The sequence below is a fragment of the Astyanax mexicanus genome, chromosome 1 (assembly GCF_023375975.1).
Source record: "Astyanax mexicanus isolate ESR-SI-001 chromosome 1, AstMex3_surface, whole genome shotgun sequence".
NCBI classification, from domain to species: Eukaryota; Metazoa; Chordata; class Actinopteri; order Characiformes; family Acestrorhamphidae; genus Astyanax; species Astyanax mexicanus.
In genome coordinates, this window is record NC_064408.1 from 110,527,454 (window position 1) to 110,544,811 (window position 17,358).

The 17,358-nt window shown below is 36.6% G+C and overlaps 2 protein-coding genes across 3 annotated transcripts in view; one reads left to right on the top strand and one right to left on the bottom strand.

Annotated features, from left to right (window-relative positions):
- Window positions 1-15,308, bottom strand: part of erp44 (endoplasmic reticulum protein 44) — a 32,305-nt gene extending 16,997 nt beyond the window's left edge. The window contains exons 1-4 of the mRNA XM_022679550.2: window positions 15,119-15,308; window positions 2,451-2,523; window positions 1,730-1,769; window positions 92-207 (exon numbers count right to left, since the gene is read on the bottom strand). Of these exons, the coding sequence (XP_022535271.1) occupies window positions 92-207; window positions 1,730-1,769; window positions 2,451-2,523; window positions 15,119-15,175 (286 nt within the window). The 5' untranslated portion in view covers window positions 15,176-15,308. The remainder of the gene's footprint in view (window positions 1-91; window positions 208-1,729; window positions 1,770-2,450; window positions 2,524-15,118) is intronic.
- Window positions 15,309-16,840: 1,532 nt separating this feature from the next.
- The window catches only part of invs (inversin), a 60,175-nt gene continuing 59,657 nt past the window's right edge, over window positions 16,841-17,358 (top strand). For both annotated transcript variants that reach the window (XM_007229449.4, XM_007229451.4), the window contains exon 1: window positions 16,841-17,075. The gene's annotated coding sequence lies outside the window, so the exon portion shown is untranslated. The remainder of the gene's footprint in view (window positions 17,076-17,358) is intronic.

The window sequence follows — 17,358 nt, forward strand, 5'->3', positions numbered from 1 at the left end:
GTTTCATTTATCTGAAAGGCTAAGCTGAAGCGTGCATGTGTGTAAGTGTGTGTGTGTGTGTGTGTGTGTGCGCGCGTGTGTGTGTACTCACTATGTTGGTCACAGTCCACCCGAGCAAACACCACCTGCGATGTGTCTGGATACTCCTCCCTCACCACATTAGAGGCTTCTTCAAAGATCGGGTGCAGCATCTGACTGAACCGACACCTAAACAGGCACACACACACACACACACACACACACACACACACACAGACACATACACTAACTTCAGACCATCAAAGCTTAAAGACAAAAACGTAATGCATATGCATGCTCAAAAAAACACCACATAAGGTGAAAATATTGACAACCCACATATACTGTATTCCGGCAGCTGACCATTATGAGCATGTGGCAGATGGAGTTACAGAATGTATGATGCTTCAGGTTAATAGTAAATAATAAATTAATTATATATACACTTATAACAGTTATATATACATATAACTAATACGCTTATAGGTCTTGCCACAAGAGGACATAAAAATTCTTCACCTGCGACCCAATTAATAGTCATTGAGAGGCCATTTTTGGGTAGTGTTCCTCTTGGTGAGAAACTTCTATCTAGACATGCTATAAGCATTAATTATTGGACTGAGAGAAGCAGCATGGTGGTTTTGAAGACTGCTGGAGTGATAATCTGAGGAGTCATCTCAGGCGAAAAGTATAGCAGAATTCCATTTGGAAATTGTATACGTCCATGCCCAGGAGTATCTACTCCTGTATCCAGTCTATAGGCAGCCAAATAGAATACTTGTGGCTTCTTTTAAATGTCTATTTCAGTCTAATATTGAAATTACTTACATAAACCGTCACATAACAAAATCAGAATAACATTGAAAAGTTACTTTATTTCAGTAATTCAGTTCAAAACGTGAAACTCATATTATATAGATATATTACACACAGAGTGATATATTTTAAGCATTTATTTCTTTTATTGTTAATTAAAGATTATGGCTTACAGCCAATAAAAACCCAAAAATCAGTGTCTCAGAAAATTACAACATTATAAAGGACCAACTAGTAGGCCTGTTACAATAATTGCAATATTGTTTTATCATACAATATCTAAACATAAACTATATAATAATGAAATCGTCTATTGTGTTTATTTGTATGTTTGATCACATATATAACAGTGAACAGTATTTTAGCCAGTCATGCTTCAAAACCTGTGACTCCATACACACAGTGTGGACTAAAGTAGGTGAAGAAATAACTATATAATACCCAAACTAATTAGTAAGAAAGAAATGATTAATTAAATGTATGCTGTCTTTAAAAAGCGTATAATTGCTTTTTATACTATTCGGTTATCATTATGTCAATGGCATTTAATAGTCTTAAGATTACAAAAATATTGTGTATCGCAATAATTTCTGGGACAATATATCGTCCACAAAAAAAATTCTAATCGTGACAGGCCCACCAACTAGTACTTTTGCCAGTGTGCCAAGTCCTATTACCCATATTTTTTTATAAAAGTTATCAGCAGAGGGAAGCATGAAGTGCTGTAAGATTTTCCAGAAAAACACTGCACTTACTTTACGTTGCTTTGTACTTGTAAATCTTTAAAACAAATATTTAGGGACTTTGTATTATGGATATTGCCCTGTCAAAAGCCTGGCAATCTGAGTCTCACAAGCATAGAAAAACACAGTAGCACAGACACAAGTAAACTCACCAGTCTGCATAGAAGTTGACTAAAGCCACTCCAGCATTATCTGTAGAAGAACAAGATTCACTCGACTTAGACTGTTGTAATCATCACACCACACAGTGACATACTGAACTGCCACTATTACAGGCAACACACCTTTTCTAGTACTGTACACATACATCATGATATCAGAGGTTCAAAGGTTAAGAGCATCTATAGTACATATTAAGGATATGCAATAAAGCATGTGGTCCTTTTGGCTGAAAATATTTATAAGAATTTTCATATACAGCTCTGGGAAAAAAATAGAGACCACTTAAATTTCTAAATCAGTTTCTCTGATTTTGCTATTTATAGATATATGTTTGAGTATTCTATAAACTACAGACATTCCTCCCAAATTCCAAATAAAAATTGTAATGTTGAGCACTTATTTGGATAAGCACTTTTGGATAACTTTATGCCACTCCTGGTGCAAAAATTCAAGCAGTTCAACTTGGTTTGATGGTTGTGATCATCCATCTTCTTTTGATTAGGTTTTCAACTTGGTAAAAGTGTTCTCATTTTTTCCAGATCTGTATTTTAATATTAGTATCCAAATGAATCAACACACATGAACTGAACGGTAAAATCTGAGACGTCATGGCGCACCAATACCTCACTAAGAGGAAGCAATGGAAACAAAATGAGCTCATAGATTTACATGCCCAACCTCTCTACACCCACAACCACACCCACTACTTACTAAGTATGTCATCGATGTTCCCCGCATCCAGACTGGTAATCTCTGCCCGCACTGGAGTGTACAGTCCGGTTACCTGGGAAGCACAGAGCAGAGACCGGAAATTACATCATCTCTAAGGAAGCCTAGCAGAAGTAGCACATAGGTTCACTCTGACTCACCGCTAGGCACGTCACAATATTTGTTTTATCAAATTATTGGACAACACCCTATATGGGCATGACCAGAGTAACCCTTAATAATTGCCCATTATGTTTTTCTTAGCAAGGAGAAATCTAATTTCAATGCACATTTAACTACAGTCACTTTTTTTTTTTTTTTTTTTACCAAAAATACAATTCAAAAATATAATTGAACACCAAAATAACATTTTTAATATTCAAGCAGATACACTAACAAAAGAACACATTTACCTCAGTAGTGCTATTCTAATCATAAATTTACCTAAGCAGTGCAATTTTAATTACACTTTTAAGTCAACAGTACAACGCAAAAGGCAAAGAGTCTCTTGGTTATCAAATAAATGCTGAGTAAGTCTATGACAGCTAGCTAGTTAACTACCTAAGCTGTTAGCTACTATCCTAGCCCTGTACAGCTTACATATATCACCTGGAAAATCACCAGTTTGTAAAGATTTCAAGTGGGACAGCTGATGCTATATGCTCGATTTTAGTTAAATTATGCAAAGAGTGTAAAAATGAACTTAAACCTGCCGTTTATCAGCTGCTAATCAGTTCTATTCTGTGTATGCAACAGCTGGGAGCTGGGAGAAGTAACACTGTAATTTAACATAAAATAAATTATTTACTGTTTGGGATAAATTATTCTGTTTTTTCATTTATTTGACTGAACACAGAAGTGCTTTTTTTTATAGTGAGTGCATTCCTAGTAATTACAATTAGTTTTAATTCACTATAACTAGTGCATCAGCTAGAAAACAGCCTGTTTGTGAAGAAGCAAAGAGAACCCATTAACACGAAATAATTTGTATATTAACTTTATTTAAAAACTAGTAAATTTACTTTATTTGTTTTTATTCATTCAGGACTATTATTGATATTTTTATATTTTTCAATGTTTAAATATTCTGAATAATTTAAAATCCATTCCCCTTTTTTAGTAAAAGTATTCACATAGCACATATGACCCAAGCTGACAATCTTTCTAGCCAATATGACATTATAGACATGTTTTAGCATTAGACTGCTACCTCAAAAGTGTGCTCATGCAGAGAGCAGTAAATGTCATAAAATATCAGTGCGAAAGATCTGTATGATATCGGTATCACTGTACATCGCTATTCAAGACAAATGATGAATAAATGTTGCTTTTATGGAACTATGGTTACACCACATGCAAATATGCCACCAACATCCATGTAAAACAGGTACAGTCATCTTGTGGCTCACCTGCTGCCTGTAGAACACACTACTCAACGCCTGCTGAGCTCTACCCCACTTTTACCTCAGTCCTGAAACATACTCTGCTGCAGACACTGGTGTGATAACACAGTTAATCGAAAGATCAATACAGCAGTTAGAGGCTAAACTCACAATGAACGCCTCTCACTCTGGCACACTTACAGAGCTTACCTATCAGCAGGCATATTAACACTGTTTCACAAAGGCTCTGACTTCGCTCAGCCGATGCCCTTTTAGACGTGTTAAAGAAGGCGGAAATCTAAGAATACAGATCCAGAGTCTGTGTGTGCCATCAACTGCACATACATCCAACCACAGAGCGGTAAAAATAGACATTTAACAGTCTTTAAGTACAGTATTCTTACTAGGCCGGTATGCCGTGTGCCATTATGTCTGAAACAAGATTATTTACAGCATCAGACTAGGTGTGGGCAATATTATATCGTATACAATATATCGTGACGCAGAAATATCATGATATTAAAAATCCATATCGTGATAATAGAGATGTTCTGTCTTAAATACAGTCTATTATTTACTGTGAAGCTTTAGGTGTATTTATTGTATAATTGTTTTAGTTTGCAGTTTATATGCATGCACTAAATATTCTGCAATATTATTTGCTGCATTATATTATTTGATGCTATATTATTTATTTTGGCACATTATTATATACTGTTATACTATTATACTATATTCCTGAAATGAATGAATTATTTTAGTTTTCCTATATTGCCAAGTATATGGTTATCGCAAAAATGCCCTGAAATATCGTGATATTATTTTAGAGCCATATCACCCACCCCTACATCAGACATATTTAAGAAAAAGCTACAACTTAAAAACCGCCAATATATCCCAGCTGACAAACCAACAAAGCACAAAATACTTAACTACTGCTTTTCTAATCTGGAATTTACCTCAGCTATCCACTTTTAGTCATAAATCTACCTCAGTAGGACAACTCAACCTAAGCCTTTAGCTACTATCCTAGCCCTGTACAGCTCATAGTAGATATCAGCTGGAAAACAGCCAGTTTGTAAAGATACAAAAGCATGATGGCTGATGCTGAATGTTTTATTTTTGTTAATTTCAGCATAGTGAATAAAAATTAACTTCTGCTGCTTGTGTGCTCTGTTTGTAACTCTCTGCATGCTGTGTAAGCAGCAGCAGTTGGGGCTTTGTGACCTCAGATAAACTAGGCATTGTTTGAGATAAATATATTTAGTCTATTTTTCTTTATTTGGCTAAACAGAAGTGCTTTTTGCCTTTTTTCCCCACAAACAATTACAGTTGGTGCATCCCTATTTATTACTTGGTTTTAGTAAATTGGAACAAATTACTTTGTGAAATTCTTCATTCTTGTCCACTCCTCCTGAATTCCGCCAAAGAGTTAAAAGGTAACTTGTCCATTCAGAAGCAGCAGCTCTAATTGCGAGTGTAAGCTTGGCTGGGTCTAGAGAAACCTAGGATCCTGGTGAGTGAAGTGAACTCTCTCCCCCCTGATCTTCGTCCATTCTAGAGAGGTTTGTGGCAGGCAACCAAAATTCTTTGAAGTGGAGTCCCACAGGGCTCTAATCTAAGTTCAGTTTCATTCTCTTAACTGTACAGCATTATTACTCGACTCTTGACACCTACAGCCTTAGTAACTCAGCACTAACTCAACTTTCCATTTCTCTTTTACATGTCTGGAAACCAGGAGCTCTGAAGCTACTGGACATTCAGAACCTAAGTTGCTCTCTGTGACCAGATACACTTGTTTCTTATCACCACAAATTAACTTTCTTATTGTTAAGATAAAGGAGCTACTATTATCGGATTGGTTACTAATTAAAATTGAAATTTGGTTCAATCTACTTGAAATTCAAATGCTCGCAGAGTGTGTGAGGATGTGAAGGATGGAAAAAGACACTGCAGAGTTTGTTTAAGGACAAGCTCAAATTTGCTTAAGGATGGGTTGTACACCGGTCATAAAACAAAGGGAATTGCGTCTCAACTGTTAACTGTAATGCCACAGCAGCATTTACTACTTTACTACATTAGTTACACTTACATCCTGTTACACTTCAACAGAGCAGGTAGTTACTCAAGAACTATGTTCACATTACAAGACATGTTGCTCAAATCCGATTTTTTGCTCAGGCAGGGTTTTGTCCATCTTGACGGTTCACATTTACAAATGTAAGTAACCTGTATCTGTGTGTAATGTGAACAAATCTGTCCCTGAAATGCCTCACATGCAAACATTGATTTGAGAGATGACGTGTAGCTTTACAATGGGAAATAGATGCATTATTAGTTCATATATTTTGCTCAAGTGTGGAGCAAATAGCTAGTCTGAAGTACATGCTCAGGTCGAGAAGGTGAAAAAAGGCCAGGCGGCTTGCTTTTCTTGTTTTTGCAGCCATCGCTGCACTAAGAGATGTGTGGGTACAAGAGAGAAGCACATAGCGCATGCGTAAAAGAAAATAAAAGAAAAAAGGACGCACAAGTTTCGATTTCACGTTCACATTTCACAGATATGCATCTGATTTAGCACCACATATGTAAATGGCTCAGATCTGATTAGAAAAAATCGGATTTGGCACGTTCACACAGCAATAAAAAAAATCTGAACTGAGCCACATTGAGCACTTGATTGATTGATTTTTAAAGGGTGTGCATCTATATAAACAAAATGATTTAGGAACGTAGAGTAAAAAATATGGATGAAGACAACCCTATCTGACAGTAGAAGGGAGTCATGCTGAAGAGCCCAGAAACGTTCCTTTCTGTGCAGTACTGTCGTAGGATGCCATAATTCAATGACTCAAAATCTCCTGCTAGAGCTGCCCAGTCAACTGTAAAACAGTTATTGGGAAAAACTAAAAGAAAAAAGCAGTTTAGAGCAGCAAGCCTCATGCATTTATGCTGCATTTAATTTACATTTTCATGTTCCTTCATAGGAGAACACCATCAGCTGAACAAACTGTACCAATTATAAAAACTTTGGTAGTGGGGGAATAATGGTCTTGGCCACATTTCATTGTCTGGCCAGGGTTGTACAATATATAGTTTCAGCATCATCACTGCAACGTGTGCGTATGCAATAGTCACATCACAGGGCATGCAATATCATATGCAATGTCATCATATGCTTCATATGTGCTTCAAATTATATATTTTAAATATTTTTAATCACTGTATTTTTAAAACCATTATTAACTTATTTGCAGGCCAATAAAAATATCAAACAATAATGTTTCTTTGAGAAGAAATAAATTAGAGACATTAGACACCCAAGAATAACTTTAAAACTAAATACAAAATATTAAAATTGCATAAGAAGGGAGTGACTGTAGTAGTGCAGCCAGCATTGCTTGTTCTTTAAACCAGCATACAATAAATAGCTCTGCAAGTAGCAATTATCAGATGATACCGATATAATTCTGAAATCATCATGCATCCTCACTAAACTATGATGATGGAACACATACAGAATTATGTAATTAGGCCTGTTGCAATAATTACATTATCGATTAAATGTGATGTGATCTCAATATTGCTCATTGTGTTTATAATTGCTCATGTCAGTTCACATAGTAAATACCACCAATTGGGATGCACTGAATAATCTGCAACCAAACACTTACAGAACTACTGAAAAGTAAGTCCTATTAAGTTCTATTTCAGTGTGACGAAGCAACGGGCAGCATTAAATAATTATTACACTTGATCTTAGCCAAACGGCTGATTAAATCATTATTAAATCTACAATATATTGAATAAACTAAATTAAGAAAACGCATTGAATGAGAAGGGGTGTGACCAAACTGCACAATGACACAGCAGGTACTGTACGTGTGATCTTCCAAACTGAAGTTGCAACGGTTTAGGGTTGATCTTTGCTCTATCAGCATGACACCACCACCATGCATGTATACGTGTAACGTCCAATCAGAACGGTTCTGCTGGTCCGAAAACACATTATTAAACATGATCAGGATGGATTAGAAGGGAGAAGGTTAATAATAGGGGCAAAAAAGGAAAACCATTAAACCAAGATCCAACAATTACTTTTGGAGCATGGCGTTTGGGTGTCCATCAACATAAACCAAAATCGAGTGCCTCAGTGTGTTCCTGAGAGTGTGCCTTCTGACCATGTAAGAAAAGGCCTACTGAAAACAATCTAAATCACCAGAAAGAAAAACAGATTCTAACACACACACAGTCTGCGAGCCATATGGCCGGCCCAGCCATAGTGTTGGCAGCCAGTGAGCAGCACTGCTTAAATTCATCAGCTAATCTCACAGTGCGCGCAACCCTCCTACTGCCACCAAAACATAACACAGCTACATATGAGCTGATTCCTGGTCTAATCCACAATCCACACAACACGGCACGCTGCCACAGCCAGTCCGCCCAAGAAATTCACACGGCGAGAAGAGCAACAAACGCCCAGCTCAAACCGACTCTCTGCAAATAAACAAAATAATGTAAAACACACTGATGGATAATGAGCTCTGACACAGTCTCACTGTTAAGAAAAACTCAGGTCTAATGACTCAGAACTTTAAACAACTATCCTGATTTCATGTTGATTTTCTGACTGCATAGACCATTTTTATGCACTGTGCAACTAATTAATTTGACTAACTGAATTACTTTTGAATCCGATTTTCAGATTGAAACCACCAAAACAATGTACCATCAAACTTCTCAAAGGAGAGCTTTTATTTTATTGTTTGCATACAGTTGGTTAAAAGCTAAACTGCATGACAAATAAATGTTACATTTGTTTTTAAAGCTATACAGGGGTGTCTGTTCTCTCTAAATCCGGATGGATTAGTTACTTAGGGAGTCAAAAATATTTCACACTTCTGCTCAGTGATAAAACTCTTGTATCCAGACTGCAACTAAAAAAACAGGGAGGACCAGTGAGTTTTGAGGCTCTCGGCCACGACATCGCGTTCAGTAGCTCCTCCATTTCCACTCGCTCGTGTTTACCTGGATCTCCATGGAAACGCGCACCTAATGTGTAATTCTGGTGTGTGGCAGAGGACAAATAGGTATTTTTTTTAAAGCAAGGAGGCTGTAATTTTCTCAGAGGACGTCTGAGAAAAACACATACATGGTCGTTCCAGACCGAAATAAAATCACAGAGGACCCCACATAAAAGAAAAAAGAAAATAATCTCGTCCAGACAGGGATTAAGTGTGTATATCTGCATTGACACCGGCTGATATATACTGAACGTATATTGGTAATATCTTATATCAGCATCAGCCCAAAATTCCCACATCGGTGCATCCCTAATGCCAATAATAATAATAATAATAATAATAATAATAATAATAATGTTTATTTATATGCACAAGCAGGGGTAGACAGTTCCCTTTTGCTCAACATTTCACATTCTGGTCACTAAAAATGCAGATCCTGTGGTGAGTGGTGGTCAGCTGCCATGCAGACTTCTTTTCATGCTCATTTTGTCTTCAAACAAACCAGCAGACCAGCTGAATCTTCACACATTCACATATATCCGAAATCATTAAGAAAACAACAACTTTTCACCCTCCCACGCCAAACCCAGAGCTGAACTAACTGCAGCAAACCACACACTGCAGTGTTAACTTTAGCCCCATAACAGCTTACAGCTTCTTCTGCAGCCTAACATGCAAAAGATTTGGGTTTAGTAAAACAAAATCAGAAAATGACCAACAGTCAAGAAGTCTTTTAATATGATAAATAAATTTAATATATATAAATATTTGTCAAAGAACTAAAAAACTAAAAGGAGTAACTATATTAGAACACAAATTCATTTTAACTCAATGAGCTTTAGTGATGAAAGAAAAAAATTTTTTTACAGATGGAGGACAAAAAAAATATTTAACGAACGACAGTTACAGTTTTATGTTTTTAGCTAATACTAATGCTCTACTCAACTCAACTTACTGTAATAAGGAGAATAATAGTATCTCTATTATTTCTATAGGGACTCTGTAACTTTGGTGAAGCGACAGGACAACACTCACAAAAACTGTGTATTGCTGTAAAACTTTTGTCATATTTGCGTAAAAACCTGCAATCTTCATTAAGGGAGACTTAGGTTTCTCAGTTTCTTTACTAAAGGAAAAATAAATTTTAAAAAAATCACACGAACCAAAAACCTATAGCCCTGAAAAAAATAAGAGACCACTTAAAAATGATGAGTTTCTTTGATTTTATCTAATTGAAAACCTATGGAATATAATCAAGAGGAAGATAAATGATCACAAGCCATCGAACCAAGCTGAACTGCTTGAATTTTTGCACCAGGATTGGCATAAAGTTATCCAAAAGCAGTGTGTAAGACTGGTGGAGAAGAACATGCCAAGATGCATGATAACTGTGATTAAAAACCAGGGTTATTCCACTAAATATTGATTTCTGAACTCTTAAAACTTAATGAATATGAACTTGTTTTTTTTGCATTATTTGAGGTGTGAGGCTCTGTATCTCTTTGTTATTTCAGCCATTTCTCATTTTCTGCAAATAAATGCTTTAAATGACAATATTTGTATTTGGAATTTGGGAGAAATGTTTTCCCACTAAAGTTGTCACTTATTTTTTTCCAGAGCTGTATGTGAATGCCTGCAACTGACTTTCTAGATTAATAAATAAATTAACCAATGAAATCATATGTGTAGAAATGTAGGAATGTACACTATGAGCAAACTTAAATTATAAATTAAAAATTTAGAAATCAGATAGCATGTGACTGTTCACAATTCTGACTGCAGAAATCCTCTTTGCTCAAATTACTAATACTAAAAATCAGACCATGCCTGAACAAACTGCAGGAAGAGCTGGAAAGAAATGGTCAATGTAAAGCGAAAGGTCTTTAGAGGAGTGGTGTCCTTCTATTTGACTCTGTTCAGTTTGTAACCTTTCCCCTGAGGGCCCTGATCACGTCTGGTCTGGTCTCAACTGGTCTCTGATGACATGCAGCGTTAGATCATGCTGTATCATCACAGCACACTGCCTTTGCCTTTCCAACTTTTTCTACTGTTCTGTAGCTTTTTCTGCAGTAGAAAACAGAACAAGGTGAAAGTGACACTGACATGGCGTGAAAACACACGGTGCGATACTGTACACTGACTCAGATATCTGTGATAGTAAAGAGTCAGTGAGCAGGGAGGGCTGTTCCATCAGTGTCAGCGATTACACAGACAAGGAAGCATTAAAGCACACGTACACACACAAGCATCCAACAGGTCAGCATTTCTGGAATTCTAGCCGGCCCTGTCCACATTAGAGTTACAAGTAAAACTGCTTACTACTTGTGAAAGATGTGACTAAACACTGTTTATAGCAGCCATGTAGGGGCCAGTATGCAGGCATGTATACAGAAGGTATCAAGGGCATCAGCTCAAGTGGCACATCACACAGGAAACACATACATAGGCCCTGAATGCAGAAGAGATTCTTTAATTTGATTCACCACTGAACCTACTCACAATCATATTTAGATAGCAAACTCAAGCAAACATTAGCTCTACTGATGCTTCAAACACTAAAACTATTAAATATATGAAGATTTTTAAGATTTTAACATCATTTATCACAATTATTGCAAGGCAATGAATCATTCTAACAAAAAATGCTATCATAAATAGTTAAACTGTTACAACATCAGTGCCCTCTTTAGTTAAAATTGCTGGTCCAAAATATATAAATGCACCATAATCACTCCTGAGAATGTTTATAACAGCCTACTATATATTGTAGTATTATTTGATTGGTAGAGGCAGATAGATAGACAGACAAACAAGTCATCAGTATCCCTCATGTCCATCCCCCCATTCAGCCCACATTCATGCTTCAACCTAATTCACACCACTTTAAAATAAAGGGAAATATGCCCAGATGCAGTTTTACAAGCCAATTTACAACCCTGTTATTTTGCCTCAGAATGAAGCAAGCTGATCCTCCTTTATGGTGGGCTAATAAATAAATTGAAGCCCTCTACTTTGATCAGCTCATTTACAACACTGTAATGGCTCTGTATGTATGACTATGTAATTATTCCTGACTCTTACCAGATACTGGTGTTACTGTCCTTTTAGTGTGTGATCAGCTGGTTGAATAGATGGTAAATCCGGTTGGCTAAGATTATCTTTCGGATTACCCAGATACCTACTGACTTCCCAGGTTTTCGCTTTATAGTGTCATTTTACTTCCTGATACAAAGAGACAAAGCTACACTACATCCAGATGGTGGTGAACATCAGAAACACTGGAAAGCACTGGAAACTGTGTTTGTGCTGGATTCTATTTCAGTAAAAAGACAAGAGTTTGAGGTTCACAGTGTGTGGCACTTGTACTGTGAAATAGGAATGGAAGTGCACAGTTCAAAATTTTAGCGTCATCACTGCAACATGGTAATGAGTAACAGTCATACCACACCACAGGACATGCAATGTCATGCAGATCTAATAATTAAAAAAAAAAAAACTCTTAAAAAGTAGAGTATGATGCACGGTTCTCACTTCCTATGACTAACCCAGCAAAGGTAATTTACTGAAATCATTTGCAAAATAATTTACTTTACTCCACACTTTCATACTCATTCATATGTACAACATATGTAGAGCTAAATAAACCACAGAATTTTCATTGCAATGACATTTTTTCCAGTATTGTGCTGCCCTAAAATTAAATAAAGCATAATCAAAGCATAACCAAAACAAAAGCAAAAAATTCATTGTATTATTATTATTATTATTATTGTTATGTGCTGATGCTGATATTCAATACTATATATGTTCTGTTGCCGATGCACGTATTTATAACAAAGAAAGACTAGACACCCCAGTATTACTAATTAGAAATTAGAAATAAATGCATTGTTTATTTACCTTACATTTTAGCTTTCAACAAACTGTACACAAACAATAAAATGAAAGGTATCGTCTGAGACATTTATTTAGATACATAGTTCTAACATAGTTACATCTGAATTATTTGCTTCTAGAGCTCTGTTTCAACTATTTAATATTTTACTTTAATAAGGTTTAAGTTTCATAGAACTAGTTTTGACCTGATTTCTAGAACAAAATGTTAGAATACAATCATGAAACTGTTGTTGTGTCATCTATGTTACACCAGGATTTTAACCTAAAAAAAATGAGTCATGTTGCCACATTAAGAAAACAATATAAATAAGCTTCACACTGAATTTATCTGATTAAATTAGAAAATTGGCAACAATATTCAGAAATGGGTCTGGGCTCTCATGGGTTAATGATCTCACTTCATATTTCAGATGTTTAACATATAAATACACTCAATCTCTCACCTACACTCCAGAATTAAGGCTATAAAACTACACTACCCTGCAGCACAGGCCCATGCTGACTACACTTCAAGCTGCAGAGTACATCAGTTCCGGGTTGCTAGCCAATAGGATTCGGCCACAACAGAGAACTCCACCAATCAGCGTCCTCATCGTTGCGGGCACGGAATGCATGCCTAAATAACTCCCTTTAAACTTCTCTAGCCTCCGATAACTGCGGTTTATAGTTAAATGATCGGGCTGTTATTACATACATACACAAATACGACCAAATATGAGAGTAAGAATAGGTTTCCTGGCTGAATAGTAAGAAAATAAGAGAGTTAAACAGTGTTTCATCCAGGTAACGTTAGCCAACAAGCTACTCAGCTAAATACAGACACTCGTTTAGACACAGTATAATAACTTGCTAAATAACAACCTGTCAAATAGACAAAATAACTAGCTAAAGCTAGGTTAGTCGGCTGTGTTAACCTACTTATTAATTAACTTCCTTGATTTCTTTAAAATGCTTTCAGCTTAAGTCATGTCCCACTAGCATAGCTCTCTAGGTGCATAACCACAACTATATCTGAACCAAAACATTCCTATACACATTTATACACAATACTTAAACATATATCAGTAACTAATCAATGTAGCTGGCTGTCTCGCTAGGTGATGTTTTGCATTTTGAGTAAGAAGGTTCTCTATTAGTTGATTTTTTGCAGTAAGAGTAGCTATATTGATTAATTTAGAGAAGTACCTTAACTAGAGTTATTTAGAATCTCATCCCTGGTTCTGGATACCCTAAGCTAACCATATGTCCTGTCCATTTTATTTATAGCTAGCCAGTTGAGTAACTTCTAAACTATAGTTTTTGCTGCTTTCAACACACCTGGTCCAGCTAGCTAACCTAGATAATTAACAAGTTATTCAATTAAATTGAAGATGTATTATGCTAAGACGGTTTACTATAACCATTAATCTTATTAACAAGCTAATATTTGAACCTTGTATGCTGTAAACTCTGCAACTATCTATCTAGCTAAGCTAAGTAACTAAGCTAGCCAATAAGTCATCCATCAGCCACAGTGCAGCTAGTTTAGCTAGCTAACAAAATATAGTTAACCTACTTATTAACATCCTTGATCTCTTCAAAATGCCTTTAGCTTCAGTCAGGTCCCACTAGCATATTTTTTAAAAATACATAACTAAAACTAAACCTGAACCAAAACATTCCTATACACATTTAGGCGTAATGTCTAAAGCAATGCTAAGTCATGCACAGTTTATCTAACTTAAGCTTAAGTAACTAACGTTAATTAACTTGGGCTACAGTTTTCCCTGTTATCAACATATCTGATTCAGATAGCTAATCCAACCACTGAGATAGCTATTATACCTAGCTAATTAACAACTCATTTAATTGAATTAAAGCCAACTGTATTCTGTTTTCTGTAACCACTAATCTTGATAACTAGCTAGTTAAGCTAGTTAATATTTTGCACTTCTACGATGTTAATGCTGTAACAAGCTAGTTAGCTAGCTGGCTTAGTAGGTAGTTAACTAAGCTACTCAGTAAGCAATCAATCAGTCACAGTGCAGTATGGAATGGCTAAGTTATTTAGCCAACACCAGTTAGCTAACCCCGGTTAGCTGAACTGAATGGAGTTGAAACAGAGCTGACTGCAGCTAATATAATGTGTGAGTTAACTAGCAGAGGAGCCTCCTAAGCCAGCCAGAAATTAAGTACAGTATCTAAAGCTTGTGAAGCGAACCCCCAGACATTTCCACACATTTCTGATGTGCTGAATCGCTCTTAAATCGCCCCAAGTCGTGGCACCCATCTAACCCAACTCTTGTTAGCTTCCAATGCTAACACAGCCCGCTAGCTCGGCTAGCTCCAGCAGCAGAAGTCGCCGCACCGGCTGAAGTGAGCGCTTACTCACCAGTAGTAAGGTAAAGTAGTGGAGTTCGTGGGCAGGCATAAATGAAGTTAATTTCATCGTACAGCAGCGCTGGTTGAGGTTATGATGTTGCTGAATGTCTCCCCAGTCTCTCGACACCACCTCCTCTCCTCTGCTGCAAGGAAACGGCGGACGGCTCGCTCAGCTAAGCTAGCTGACTTCGTTCGGCACCCGAAAGTGAACTCCGGCTGCGCGAACGGGATCCTGGGAGGTGTAGTCCACTAAGCGCTGTTTCTCAGTCGAAGAGGAGCGAGTAGAACTACAACTCCCAGAAAACGCGGCCGTCCGCGGCTCGTAGTTAAACGGTACATGTAGTTTTTCTCTTTTTTTTACCACGCGTAAAAAAAAGTCTGCAGATGTTTCATCAAGGACTGGAGTGAGAGCTATAACTGATTCAGCCCTGTACTTTTTTGTTTTACACCATCTCATTTTTTTGCAATTACAGCAACTCCAAAGTGAAAACACTCAGCTCCCCTTCATAAGAGTGTTCAGCGTCAAAAGTCAAAAGTTTGGACATAACTCAAGTCAAGTGACATAAAATTTATTTCTAGAGCACATTTAAAAAAAAAATTCCAGAGCAATTTCGATATTGGTCTATGCAGGATCCAGACTGGGCTTCTTTAATAAAGGCCAAACCACGGCATGTTTAAAACTGTTTGTTATAGACAGAATGCTGGAGTCCACAGTATGCATCTTTGAGTAAAAATCTGGGTATCGCATCCAGGGTACAAGTGGTAGACCTCCTATCTAAAACTAGTTCAGATAAGCAGGACAGGGAAACTGGCTCAAAAACATTCAGGAAGGCAGAACATACAGAAGAGTTGACAGAGCTAGAAACACATCTTGGACATAAAAAAACGACGAAACACACTGCTCAGTAGACTCAAAATGCCTTACACGTGTAAAATTTATAATGTGTAAAATAAATTGAATAAAGAAATAAAGAAAAACATTGAATGAGAAGGTGTGCCCAAACCTTTTACTGATACTGTATGTCACAACGACTATTCTAGAACAAGTATAAAATAAGTAACTAAATATATATATAGTTTTCTATGGATAGTCTCCATCATTCCAACCTACCAAAGTAAATTTCATGCATTTCAGAAACTTGCTTGAAATCATTCAACTATCTATAAAAATTCTACAACATTTATTAAGGAACTTTCTCAAATAGTTTAGTTAGGGTCCCCCTTCCATTCTCAGTAAGGCTAAACTTTCATATTTATAATTTTTTAAAGAGAGCATCCCATCGAGAATTGTCCCGATACTCCATATGGCCAGTCCACCTCTGAGTTCAACTGGATTGTTGATTTCGGGTGAATTCATTTTTAATACTGCTATACAATATATACACAGTGCATGATACAAAACAGAAATATAAAATGCAGTGTCAGTGTCAGTTTTTTTTTCCCAATATCTTTTTCAATATCCACTACTACAATATTCCTACTGTAAATCTAATTTTTTGTTTTTTTATTTTTTGGTTTGTTTAAATTCAGCATATAATTCAAAACAGAAGAAAACGTATATTTATTTAGTTTATACCAAGATAAATGCAGTTTCCATGATAGGGCCCCTTAAATATATTTAGTACATTCGTCGTGCACGAACGTGTTCATGGGAAGTGTAGTCCGTTAAGCGCTGTTTCTCATTTGACCAGTGGAGAGCAACAATACAACTCCCAGAAGGCACTGCGGGTTGCAGCTCATAGTTAAACGGTACTTGTAGTTTTTGTTTTTACCATGCGAGTCTCCAGATGTGTGTTTTTGGGGGAAAGGAAAAGTTTAAGGAGTCCGGGTTTGTTTGTAGCGAGTTTCCTAAACTGCTGTTAAACTGTTAGAACAGCAGAGGCTCCTCCGCGGTTCCTCTACAGAGCTCCTGGGCTGAGTGAAGATCTATGGACGTGTGTAACGGGCTGGATTGCATCTTGAATGAGGTAAGTTGCATCACCGTCCAGAGAGTTAACCTTACTCACCAGGCTTGTTTTCGAGAGGAGACTTAGTTGGGACTTCTTTGCTGAGTTTAATCTGTTTAATATTGTGTTTTTGAGGTGATTAAAAGTATTGTAGCTCTACTAGGCTATGGTGTACATACACAACAGTGTAAATGATATATTGACATTATACAAGATGTAGTTTTTGAACTTTGTAACTACTTTAAAAACTTGTTAAACTTGCTTTTATTTACCTCTGAGGCTCAAATCCCTAACTTGCAATTGA